The 13,828-nt window shown below is 40.1% G+C and overlaps 1 protein-coding gene across 7 annotated transcripts in view; it reads left to right on the plus strand.

Moving 5' to 3' along the window:
- The first annotated feature begins 507 nt into the window (after window positions 1–507).
- NR2C2 (nuclear receptor subfamily 2 group C member 2) overlaps window positions 508–13,828 on the plus strand; it is a 69,029-nt gene continuing 55,708 nt past the window's right edge. The window contains exons 1-4 of one of the 7 annotated variants that reach the window (XM_061618455.1): window positions 515–1,001; window positions 6,124–6,207; window positions 9,098–9,173; window positions 11,780–11,828. Coding sequence is in view for 4 of the 7 variants with exons in the window: in XM_061618457.1 (XP_061474441.1) it covers window positions 6,148–6,207 (60 nt within the window). In the remaining 3 variants the exon portion in view is untranslated. Of the gene's footprint in view, window positions 1,002–4,826; window positions 4,875–6,123; window positions 6,208–9,097; window positions 9,174–11,779; window positions 11,829–13,828 lie in introns of all 7 variants that reach the window. The other 6 variants (XM_061618452.1, XM_061618454.1, XM_061618456.1 and 3 more) reach the window with 6 other exon arrangements.

Consider the following 13,828-nt stretch of genomic DNA (forward strand, 5'->3'; position numbering starts at 1 on the left):
TCACTTCCACACTGCCAGAGAAAGCCTGCAATCAAAAGGATTTTGCTTCTGCACCACTCTCTCTGGGCTGTGCGGTGAATAGGAAAGGCCTCGTTAGGCTGCCTGTACTACAGAAACCCAATAGTGCAGTTAGGTAACTTAAGTCTTTAACACATAACGGTTGGGAGGGGACTCTGTATATACTTCCTTCCAAATGTCAACTCTGCTGCATTTAGGGGTCCTCCTGCTCATTCTGCAGAGTGGGGCCCTCGGCGCCTGCCCTTACGGCACCACTTAAGTTTCATCCCTGGAGGTCGGGTTTTCCTAGCACGTTCAGAAGGCGTTCGGTCGGGAGACACTAAACACTTTGCAGAGGCCCGAGCGGACGCCCCCAGCAGGTGGTTAAGAATCTTCTGCCTGCGCCGTCAAATTCAGAACGCGCGCAAGGCGAGATACGATCTGCGCGAGAATTCTATCCCGAGTCACGTACGCGCCGTTTTCAAACCGCGGCGCGCGCATGGACCCCAACACCGCCAGCTCCGCCTTAGGGATCAGTGGGGAAGGTGTTGTGTGGATTCGACGGGCGGCACACGGGCGCTCGAAGCTACCACAGGTAGCCCCTCCTTCTTCTCTGCCGTTTCCCCAGCTCCGGCCCCGCCTCGTTAGGCGGACGGGGGTGGGGTGGGGGAAGAGATGGAGGGGCCGCGGCCAGCGTAATGCTGGGAAGAGGAAATGGGGAAACGCTCCCAGGCAGCAAAGGCGACGACAGCAGCGCCCGGCGAGGTCACGAACTCTGACCTTTCATCAGAAGATGCCAATTCCCCCCCCAAACAAACAATAACAGACAACTGTTCCAGCCCCCCTTCTCTTCTGAGCAGGACACGTTAACTCCTTTGGTGCCGCTTTCGCCGCCTGCCTTCCTCCCCCCCCCTTGACGGGCCAGAGGTTGGGGGAGAAATCCAGGCCCGGCCGGACCGTTACGAGGCAACCACCGCTGGGTTCGTTTGGCGCCAATTCCTGAGGTAAATGCGTTTTAACCCTTCCTTATTCTATCGTGCGGCGCATTTCGGTTTGAAGGGAGAACGTCCTCAGGCTCCGCGGTTGAGACAAGGGAGGTGTCGAAAGCAGAGCGTCCGGTCAGGGGGGTGTCCATATCTGTCTGTATGAAGATCATCTGGCCGGACGGGTTTGGGTCCTTTCTTCCTTCCCGGGGGCTGCTCTGGCCGCAATGCCGGCACACTAAACCAGCTCCGAGTGTGGAAGAAAAGAAGATGGAGTCTGAGCGGGCGGAGGCAGTGGCTTGAACCCGACCCTTTTACCTTTGCCACCGGGAGGGCGGAGGGGAGGGGGCGGTGGGTATTTTGCATACGGGGCAGCCCGTCGCCATCTTAAGCGGACGTTTTCCCCCTTTCTCACCCTCTTGACAGGTCAGGGCGGCCGCTTGGTACGTTCTGGGTGCCTGTGGCCGAGCCTCATACGCTCCGGGCGAGGAGAACCTGAAAGGAGGGCGGAGAGACTAATGGCGGAACTTTTAGATTTGGCTGCCTGCCAGCTCCGCCATCTTGTGTCTTAAGTGCCTTTTTTTATTCCCCTCCCCCCCTTTACTAGAAGGCGGGGAAAACGGGTCTGAACGGCGATCGCATTCGCCAATTACATTGCGGCACGGGTAGGCGGGTTTTTCTATTCGAGATAGGAGGCGATTGGTTGAACGAAGAATAACCGAAAAGGGGTGGGGGTGGGGTTTAAACTATTCTTCATCAAATAAAACGTTCATTGTTGCGGTCGTTGTACTTCCTATTTGATAAATCTTTTTTCAACTTAAAACACAAACGTTCACAACCAGTGGAAGAGCAAGCTGTTGGGAGGAAAAGCTATTCTGATTTAGGAATGCTTCTGTTCTCTTTAATTCGCATAATTTAAATTGAATATCAGAGTTTAGGCTTCAGTCCTAACCCTACTTACGTTTAAGTCAGAACTCAGTAGAACCTGCTTCTGAATACACATGGTTATTATTTATTTTTTGCATTTATATCCCACCTTTTCTCCAAGGAGCTCAAGGTGGTATATGTGGTTCTTCCCCTCCTCATTTAATCCCCACAGCAGCCCTGTGAGGTAGATTATGCTGAGAGGCAGTGATTTGCCCAAGGTCACCCAATGGGCTTCATGGCTGAGTGGGGATTTGAACCCTGGTCTCCAGGTCCTGGTTCAGCACTCTTAACCGCTACACCAACTTGCTCATTTGCTGTGAAATGAGCCTTGTCAGCTTGAGGGATGACCAAAGATGGTCCTCCAGATGATCTCAGTGATCTAGCTGGGATATAAGGGTTCAGGAGGTCCCTAAGGTACCCAGGACCTGTTTTTTCAGGGCTTTGTAAATTAATACAAGGATGTTGAACCTTGCTTGACAGTAGATGGGCAACCAGTGCAGATGTTTTAACAGTGGTGTCACATGTTGTCAGCTAAGTGCACTCATCAGCAAGTTTGGCCTCTGCATTCTGCACCAGCTGGAGCTTCCAAACCAGGCCAGCCTTGAGGCTATCAACGCAAACCAGACAAAGCTGGTAAAAATATGCCTGTAATGCACTTTTTTTTTTTAAAAAAATGTTCATTGCAAATATCCTTTAAATATACATTTAGAAAATGATTTCAGTATGTCACACCAATTAAACAGTACAAAAATCCTGAAAAACTGATATAAAGTATGCAGCGTTCTTTCCACAACAGATAACATATCACTAGTTAAGAACATGGGTCATCTCCAGACTGTCAGTATTTTGTGGGAGGGATTCATCACCGGAAATTTGGGTTTACACAGTTAAAGTGGATTAAAACTCTCTGACACAACGAATCCACTTTAAAAAAGAAGTGGACATTTTGCTGTTAGAAAAGTGATGGGAAGATGCTCTAAAAAGTGGGATAAATAATTAATAGGATGACATAACCTCTGTACAAGCAAATCGGGATGAATGTTCATTGTTGTGTAACCTCCCTGCAAACCAATCAGAACAACTGCTCAATAAAGACTGGATATCATAAAACTTCCACATAAACTTTGAGCAAGCATATCAAGATGAATGCTCAATAAACAGGTCATCTGGAGGAGCCCATGGGCCACAGCAGTAGATGGAATATACTTTATTTCTTCATTCAACTCGGGGTAGCCAACATTTTGCTCTCCAGATAATGTTGAATTACAAGTCCAATGAGCCCCAGCCAGTATGGCCAATGATCCAGGATTATGGGAGCTAGAGGGCACCACCATGTTGGCTATCCCTGCTTGGACCAAATATAATTTGTCAGTTTAGATATTACAGCCAACTCATAATTTGTTTTTCAGTTCCATTCGAGATGGCACCACTGGCATTTTCTAGTGTCTGGCATAATATTTTTTTTTTTTTACCATTTAATAGAATGGAATAATAATTTTCCACACAAACTCCAGAGTTTGTTTTAGGTTCTTCCTTTACCCTTTCCCACTTCTTGAACCTAGCTTCTGTGCAAGGACAAGAGAGTTTCAGCTGCTTGATACAGTCTGGTGTGCTGCTTGGTGTTTGAAAATGTGGTAGACTGAGCCCCTCCATCAGTGACCTAAATGGGAGATCTTGGGGAGTGGGCTGCAGGCAGACTGCTCTGATTACACACATTCCCCAAGCCCTCTCACTCATCCTTGACAACATGTCTTTGGTGCCCCCCTCCTTGCCCTTGCCTCCCAATCATCCCTGCTACACCACCCCGTAGAGTGAGTGAGAATAAGAAGAGGTAGCTGTTCATCTCACTCGCTTGCTTACATTTCCCCTCTTATTGGTGTGAAAGGAAGATTGGCCCTGGCTCCTTGCAGAACCAGTTACCTCTTCTCTGGTAAAAGCCCTGTTGGACCCAATCCTCCTAATTTCATTTCCCACATGGAATGCTAGCAAGAGTAGTAGATGGCTGTTCCTTGAAAATATGGTTGTTCCTGTTGCTTGCATGCTCTCTCTGGTGTGTTGTGAAGGATTTGGTCCAAATCCTTGCCAGAACAGCTAGTGCCTCCTTTTGTTTGTTCACTCTATGGACAGTGCTCATGGGGCCAATCTTTTCAGCCAAGCACTCAGCAACAGTGTAAGAGCAGAACACTTGCTTCTCCTTTCACTCGCTCATTTTACTCTCCACCATTGCACCTTCCCGTGGGGGAGTACAGACTACTGAGAGAGCAAGAGGAAGTGTTGGCTGCTCCTGCAAGGTTGCTCACTCACCTCTCTTTTGCTAGGTGTTGCAGCAGGGACAATTGGACCTAGAGAGTGTACACAAGAAGATTTGATGATGTCTTCCAAATTTATACTATTGCGCTGCTGTCCTGTGCTTCATGTCCTTTTGTGTAGCTGCTGTATGCCTCCTTCAGTGGTTGAAGGTGGTGTTACCCAGTTGCTCCAGGGAACAACACAGCACAATGTCAGCCAGCCATCCTACAGTAGTGGTGGTGGCTCTACCTCAACAGTTGCAGTTTAGGGGTCACAGCAGTGGTGCTTTGGCATTTGTGGGGAATCAATTTGGGGAAAGAATTGGCCTTTAGCTTTCATATCCATATATATATGTCAGTTCCTGTCCTACTTGCTGAATATTTTATTACTCAAGAGTGACCAAGAAACAAAATGCAGGATGAAGGTATGTAGATAGGAACAGGCTTGATTCTTAATGGGATCAGGGGTAGGGATAGGATTAGTCCCCAACTGTGTACCTCAGGTGCACTTCTTTACTTTTCTAAGTTAATGTCTGCCATTCATTCCTATCTTTCACACATGATGATGAAGCCTAGACTGATCAATTAGTGCCTTGTGTGAACTGAATATGCATCCTTGAATGCTTTCCAGAATCCTCAGAAACGTGCAACAGTTTTATGGCTGATGAGTGGGTCCTTGGTAAGTAGGCTGATGTGGAAATTGTTCATGTCTATGACACAGAAAGCCATGTTGTGTATGTCACCATGAGATCTTATATACGGGCCTGTGTTCTGTCCCTCTTTCTGCCTTACACAGTAGAATGGCAGGCATTTTATTAGTTACTGGATGATGGGAAGTGCCATCCTTAGATAATTTACCAGTTCAATTGTTTGTTGGATGTTAAAAGTCTAATTAAAGTTTGATAAATATTCCTTATAATGTATTTAAAGTGTCTACTCTCACTGTGGCTAAGTCTAGATCCAACCCATAATCTATTAATCATCATATGGAAAGGTTTGGAAATTAAGTTATCTTTTTAGTTCAACATAGTTAAGCAGTTTTATAGGTCTCATTATTCTGTCAAAGCCAATTTGATGCATCTTCTTTTCCTCAGTGCTCAGTGTTCAGCCCTCTGTTGCAGTAAACATGAAAGCTAGGAAGTATATAGCTTCTTTGGCCTTGCTAAGCAGCTTGTGAAAAACAGAGAACAAATACTACTAGTTGCTTTTTCCTGAACTAGGTGAAGTTGTTGGTGATTTCTGAAGGGGGAAATGTTTCGTTATTTCATGAATAGCTCCTGCTGCTGGTAGGAAGGGCGGGATATAAATCAAATAATAAATAAATAAATCTCACAAAAATTATCACTACTTCATATACTAAATATAGGCTTTGGTTACTTCATGAAATAAGACAATAATAATGCCCATTGAAAGGTCCTCAGATTTGGTTGGAAGAAGGTCAGCTTCTTACTTTGACTGGGCTGGGGGATATTCAGAAGAAGTGAAAATTTCTCTTACCACATCTGAATGTCTCCCATGGTGACATGATGTCTGAAGCTAACCCCGTTCTTGTCAGGGGTCTGTCTCCTGATTCGCGTAGACAGACACACCTCTGTAGTATGTAGAGAACTTGGAAGAGAGGAGGGGTATCATGCTGTGTTCATCCAAAAATATGGTTACAAAGAAGAGCTTCATGGTCCTGTTGGCAACCTGGTGATATGTGGAGCTCACTATCTCTTTTATTTCAAAAAATGATATTTTTACTTTACTTGAATAAAGCAATTTCATGATTGTAACATTATCCACCATTTTCTCATAAAATATTTGAAACAGTGTTCAGTACTGGCATAGAAGTATATACTGTATATTTAATTGTTCTTACTAATAAAAATGACAAAAGCTCTAGTTTTTCTGTGCCTGATAGAAGTTATTGGCATGTCTCCAAACAGGTTCTCTAATGATCTTCCTTCACCATGACAACCAGTATGGAGGTGCTGGCTCAGCAGATAGTGGAGACACAGCAGGTGGCTGAGGTAAGTGAAGGATGATGTTACAGTAACTCTTTTTTTTTTTCAATTAATTTTTATTCCAATTTTCAAAACCAAAACAATACAAAAAGAAAACAACACAAATCAATACAAAAAGAAAGAAATATATATATATATATATATATATATATATATATATATATATATAAAAGAAAGAATATTGACTTCCGATTTGTCATAGTTCAGCTATAAATCTATAATATATAACAAACCTATCTCTTAATAGATTATAAAATCACCTTCCTCCAACGGTTATCTTAGTTGGTTTCAAATCTCATTAACATCATATCATTTTAATCTTCCACAAAAAGTCAAAGAGAAGTTTCCAATCCTTGAGATATATGTCAATCAATTTTTTTTTCTAAATAAACATGTCAATTAATCCAACTCATCAAATCTACTAAATCCAGTAATTTTAAATCGCTCTTCTGTCATTATCCATATTGGGTCCATCTTCCATCTTTACGCACCCAAAAATCTTGCTGTCATAGTCATATAATAAAAGTCTGATAGGAATTTCCTCCATCACAGATATTTTCTTGCCATCAAATCCAAACGTATCACTGAAGTATTGTTGCAAAGCCGCATCTCTGTTCCTCTTTTCCACATGATACACTAGTACATCTCTTGAAGGTTTTTCCATTGACACAAAACAGGGATTAATTCTGTTAACTATCTCCATTTCAAGTTCCATCAAATCCTTCCAGTCCAAGAATTTTTTTGAACCGATAATATCTTTATCTCCAATCTCTTCAATTCCTTCAGGGACAGCGCTGAATTCCAAACTGTAATATTTGTCTCCAGGATCCATCACAGCCAGGAAATCCAAATCTTTTTTCATGTCCATAATTAAGCCAATCTCCATAGTTTGAATCTTGCCTTTAATTTCTCTTTCATCCTTTGTTTTCCAGATCTATCTTTATTCTCCTTTCTCATAGAATCCTGAGTTTCTTTCAGCTCCTGTCTCATTTCGTGAAATTCAATTCTCCACGCTTGTCTATTATTTCTCAGTTCTTGTTTTATTGAGTTAATCCCATTCATTATTTTCTGAAACATGTCTAGAGATAAAGTCCCTTCTTGTACATCCATGATCTTCTTAATTGTCATTCTTAAAGCCAAAGGAACAAAACTCCTTCAATTTTCAATGTCCCAAACAAAGAGCAGCTTATTTCTTTAACCAGTTACAAAGGAGTTAATCTTTCCAACAAACTAACGTCACACGCTAGACAGCCCTTATCTCTTATCTGCCCGGAAGTGTAAGAACGGCTTTAGTTCACAGCGTCGAAATAGCTAGTAGCAGAGAGAATGAGCAGATTCGTCAAAAAAAAAGTAGATCAGGAAATAGTCCCAGCCATAAATCAAAAAGATTTCTTATCTCTTCCAATCAGAAATCTCTCGTCCATTGTAATCTTTAAAATGCTATTTTCCATGTCAGCTTTTTGCAATAAAAAAAAAGATAAGCTATTTATATTTTCTTCCCCCTTAGTTCCGTGAATAAAAAAAGGAAAGTCTTACCTCACCTAGGTTATCTCAATTGCTGTTACTTTGACAAATCTCTTTAGCTGTATAGATAAGAAAATGATGAATGTAGACAGGAGGATGTTTGCCTGTTAATCCGTATAAAAAAAACGGGTCACTTATCCAGCTGAGCTAGTATAAAAACCCTCGCTCTGTCTGAGCTGCTGGAAGACAGACAATTCTGACGAATTCCAGACTCCAACAATCAAAACAAAGCTATGTGGGAAATCTCACGTTTCTTCTTTAATCGGAAGAAATTATTCCCAGTCAGAAAAGAGCCTTCTGACTGAATTTAAACTGGATAAGTTTCATCCAAGACGGAACTCGTCTCAGAGGCTGCACAGGCGTAGGGATCCTCCTGGGAAGTCCGATGTTACAGTAACTCTTAACTGTTTTTTTTAAAAAAGGAAACATGATTGTCTATTGTTTACAGATACTCAGATCTAAAGTGGAAATGTTTCATAAGATGCTGATTATTCTACCTCAAAATATAATGCTGTATTTTTCAGTTGTAATACTTTGTACTGAACTTCATGCGTATATAGCAGCATGCCCATCAGGAGAATTGAGGTTAATGCCTTTCCCCACTTTCTTGTGGCACCTTGTCATACAGGGATGCTGGGTGAAAAAAATGTGGGCCACACTTAATTATCCACCCCCCCCCCCATCTTGCATAGTTGTAGAAGCTAGGATGAAGGGCCTAGATGAGACTTGTAATGTGCAAGTGTTTAAACATATGCAGTAGGGTTTCTGCTTCTCTTTCCTTACAGAAGTTTCTTATGCTTTTAGGTCCGTGAGCTAGGGTTATGTAAACAGATCTGTTTGCTGTTAACTGTGAACTAGTCCATGTTTTTCTGATTAGACTAGTCTCATACCCTCCACTTGTAGCATTTCAGCCAACATATTTTATAGTTTTGCACCAGGTTTCTAAAGATGTCTAGCTTGCAGTACCTATGGGAACTGTTTATAGAATGGGTGTTAAGTGGTTCTGTTTATTTCTGCCCTTAAGGAGGTCATAGATCATGTAGTAGATAAGTAGTTGCCCATTGTCTCTTTGGAACCTTCACTGTAGGGTTCCACTTCATCTTGTACATCATTTAAAATGTTTATGTAGCCACTGGGGGCAAGATATTAGTAGAGGTATTTGTGTTGTCAATGTGCTTATTATACAGCTATTTATTTTGTCATCATTTTATCCAATCTGAATGTTTAGTTTTTAATCTCATGTTTGACTATTTTAGAGAACTGGATTAGGGTAAATAGTTCAGAGTCTGATGTTTTTGTTAACAGAATTTGTGACCTAGTGGGGTTGTGGATATCTGTTATAGATTATGTTCAATCTCCTTTGGTGAATCAGGTTTACAGCCTTAGGAATGCTTTTGGATGCTCGGGTTTCAGCGATGGCCAGGAACCCTTCTCACCATCTTCATCTGGTGAGAATATTGTATTCATTTTTCTCAGATTCCAATCCAGTGACCAGATCTTCAGAGATTAGATGGCTACTTATTGATATAGTTTGTATGCCAGTCTTTAAATATCTGTATTTGAAATTAAGTTTCATTGAAATTTAATGCAATGTTCCTCCAAATAAGAATAAGTAGAATCAGCTATTAAAATGACATTGGTATTTAACAATGGGACATAATCACATTTTTCACACCTGTTCACATTGTTCACTATTACACACAATAGTTTTGTCAGTAACATTCCATCTTCTATTTTTTACATTTGGATTTTCTGTCTTGCTTTTAACACTTTTTCATGAATAACACTGTATTAGTTGTATTTACTTTTTAATTCATTATTACTAACAAAGCTTTCTGGTTAACAAGAGTTAATTTTGAAATGGTCTTCCAGTTCAAAATAACCAAATGCAGCATAAACACATCTGTAGAGATTATTAATTCTGGTTATCAAAATGCCCACTAAATTATGGGAATGTATATGTTGTATTTAGTTATATGCATGGGTGGGGGAAGACTAACATTCAAACTGACCTTAGTAAACTAGGGGGGGGGAATCTTGTTTGCATCTGTCTTTGCACCACCTTGGCCCTTGTTTTCTACTTACCTCCATTCCTAGAACGCCTACTTTGCCTAATAGCTTCTTTGTTTGCTTTCAGGGCTCACTTAGTAGATTTCTATACAGTTATGTTTTGGGGATTTGTTTTTTTGGTAGTGTTTTAGAGCAAGTGATTCTTCAATAGCTAAAAAGTTATCTTAGAATACATTCAGTTTATCGCTAGGTAATCTTTTGAATTGTCTAAATGGTGTAGCTCTGTAGTGCCAAGTAGAACTTTGAATTTCTGATCATGCAAATAAGAGAGATAAAGGAAGGAAAGGATTTGTCTACTTACTCCTAATGTAACAAAGTCCCTCAATCCTGCAAGACAGCCTTGCTTTTGATTTTCACTACTGTAGTTGCAGTGAGGTTGAACATGGGGGGAGCTATTTCCTAGACGAAATATTGTAGGTAACCCCACTCATATCCCATGACTAAAAAGGCCACATATTCTGGCTTCACACAGTCTGCCATTATTTATGGTTACCACACTCCCATCCTCCGAGTCCTCTGGAACACACAGAAAACTCAGGGGAGCAGTTATCTTCCACCACACTGGGGTAGAAGCAGTGAGAGTATTTGTTCTCCAAGTTAAAATGTGAAGTCAGAAACCAAACTCTTCACTCCTCTGAGTTCTCTATGCAATCCAGAAGACTCAGGAGGGACAAAGGGAAGGTTTCAAAACTGGCTTAGTGAAATATCCACTCCACCCGCAAATGTGCAAGGAACTTGGAGAAGAGGAATTTTGTACTGAGCACATGGGGAAAAGATAGTCACCAATGGTGACCTATGACCTTCCATTTCCTGTCAGTTTCTATACAATGCCTATCCCAACTGTGCCAGCAAGATAGCTGAAAATAAGGTGGGCAGATTTTCAGACACAAATTAGCATGAACATTATATGGATTAGGATTAATCAGTATAATTTTGTTTTTTGTTTGGAAAGGGTGATCTTGGTATATTGTGAGCTGCTGGAGTAATTTATTTATTTATTATTTGATTTATATCCTGCCCTTCCTCCCAGCAGGAGCCCATTATTTGTCTAATAATGCAATAATTCACCCAGTGCTGGGAGGGTAACATTGCAATTCAGTACACAAGCATGCCACTGAGGGTGCCATATTTAATTTATCAACTTTCTGGACAATAATGACTTGAAGCTGTGCATAAATTTATCCAATGAAAATGTACAGCGGATAATGTTTTGTAATGAAATAGATTGATGGTTTCAGCACTTTAAAAAAGGTAAATCAACATAATGTTGGCTTCTACCCTCTTTTCATAAGTTTCTGTGATTTTTGGAAATGTTAGTGTGTTGTGTTAATTTACAAGACATGGTTATCTATTTGTTGTTGCTGGTGCTGCTCCTCCAGAGAATTAGAATGGTGGCTTTCAGCCTTTTAACACATACCATGAAATTAATGGATTTATCATTATGTGCAATAAAACTGATTACAGTACATAATATTTGATGGGTGCACAAGAATTAAGTGGTGCCTGTGTTTCTTTGGCTATATTAGCTAAATGAACTGTAAAAATAAAGATGCTCCATAGGAAACAAAGTAGTTTTCTTGTTTCATTTTACTGGTCTGAAAATTATTCAAGAGCTGGACAAATTATTTTCTCATGAATGTTGCTACTTTGTAGTTTATTGAGTAGTAATAGTTAGGCACAGGGGAGACAAAGAGGAGGAAAAGCGTTGTAAGATGGGTCCATCTCCCCCAATGAAATTAATTGTATTATTAGACAACTGCTTCAGCAGCTGGCAAAACAGCAGGAACACGTCGATTCTGCTTCCTTGGTTACAGGGAGTGATAGTGTACTTGACCTTCAGAGGAGCAGGGTCATAGAGAGGGCATTTTTAAACAATTCTGTCTGGTTTTGTAATTGGAATCTTTATAAATGGAGTTCGGATACAAACATTTGGAAATACACTAAAACTGATCTCTTCGTTTCTCTTTGATTGTTTTGGCCAAAGATCTTTGCTGAAGAACAATGTAAATAAAGCTGCAGAAGGATTTGACACTGTAAGTATTAGAGTCTGTACAGTATCAAGCTAGAGGCTCCAGGAAGCAAATGATTCAAAGGTTATTAAAGATGGGAGTTTGTGGGGGGTTTTAAGGGGGGGATCTTTCTGTGGAATATATCATGAATTCACTTGGCTTATGGATCATTTTAATAATCTTTTATTTAGTAAATGTTTTAATTTCACAGCAGTTTTAACTAAGAATATAAGAATTGGTACCAATTTGAATAGATTTAAAATTCAGAATACTCTAGTTTCTTAGTAAATGCCAATTGTCTACAAACTGACTTCTAATTATCTGTTTTAACAATAATTCACAGTACTTGATCTTTTTAAGAATGATGTACAATATTTAACACAGAATTTTACTTCACAGTTTGTAGCAGTTTCTATAACAAATGCATTAAGAATTAGTTCATATTTTCTGATTAACTACAATGTACTGCCTTTTGCTCAACACAAATGAAGGGTAATTACAGATTAAAATTGCAGAGTAGGAATAAATCTGATACCAAGCAAACTATTTACCTACCTCTTGCCAAATGTTGTAAATGAGTAACCTTTTTCTAACTATTGTATAAAGGTGAGATATAAAGAAAAGGTAATTGGTAGTGATCGTGATATTTGTAGAACTACAAATATATAGGATTCAAAATAAAATTGCTAAAGTGTATGGAATAGCTGTAATAGTGGAGTTAAATATTTAAATTTAATATCATAATTTATTACATAATGCAGCATCTTCTTGATATTTCCAATAATTTGTGTCAGTGTCCAAAATGCAAAGTTAGCTTTTGAATAGAAAGTGCTTGTGTTGTGCCTTTGAACTTTCAATGTATGTACTTTCCTTCTGGATGACATTAGCATTATACTGCAAGTCTCATACCATTATGTTAGTCACATCCAGATTAAGTAACATTGATTTCAGTGGGTCTGCTCTGAGTATGACTTAGTTGAATATTGCTTGTTTACATAGCAGATCAGGTATCACTCAAATATTGTTTCATCTGCAAAGATGTGCAGCACCACAGTCCAAGCTGAGGAGCTGGAAATCACTTGTGTATTCTATTTGCACATATCCAATGAACACATTTTGCATCACATTTGAATATGGTGGCTTGTTGTGCTTTTCCTGTGATGTTCCCTGTAGCTACAAGAGTACAGGTGGCATTCTTAGGATATTTTTGGATATATTAATTAGTTAATTGTGTACTTAATTTTAAAAATATATAATCAGTAACTGGAAGACACAATTACCTGTGTTTTAAATCAAAAGACCCTTCCTTTGGATACAGATGGTTTCATATCTACATGGTTTTTGCCCTGTAGAATTTATATTTACTTAAGGGAAGAGTTGTGAAACTAAGGATTTCTGCTTGTCTTCTATATGAAAGAACACTAAGCAAGATCACTTGTTTGATGACAGGTGCCCAGTACTTTCTTGCAACAAGGAGTGGTAGATTTTTCCCAATATAGTGTTTCTCCATGACTTGGAAAGTAAAAGCCTATTCTGTTTGTTTGATAGTCAGGTAAATATTTCTAAACTGCACAATAATGATTACAATTAATGATTTGTATTGTCATATTTGTAAGACTTGACTGAAGTCTTCTCACCCACCCCCATATTCTTTTGAATAGAAAAAACTGGCTTTATCACAGTGGTTCAGTTCAGAAATAGCACCAAACAATAGTTGGGCATTATATACATGAGCCTCAGTGTTGCATCCTCCTTCCCCCTTATGTCTTCCCTGACTTCAGTTGCAGTCCTGTCTATGCCCACTTCCCTGGGAATAAGCCCCATTGTACTCAGTGGGATTTATTGCTGAATAGACCTGTATAGGATTGCTCTGTTAGTCATGACAAACCATAGTTTGTCACTACATCTGAAACAGGCAGGCTATGGTTTGCCACAAAAGAGAATGTGCAGGAAAGAATCTGAGCTTTCGAGAGAGGAGGGAGTGCATGAGTCTGAGACTCAATGACTTCCATATGGAGAAAGGC

The sequence above is a fragment of the Rhineura floridana genome, chromosome 3, assembly GCF_030035675.1.
Source record: "Rhineura floridana isolate rRhiFlo1 chromosome 3, rRhiFlo1.hap2, whole genome shotgun sequence".
Classification (NCBI taxonomy): domain Eukaryota; kingdom Metazoa; phylum Chordata; class Lepidosauria; order Squamata; family Rhineuridae; genus Rhineura; species Rhineura floridana.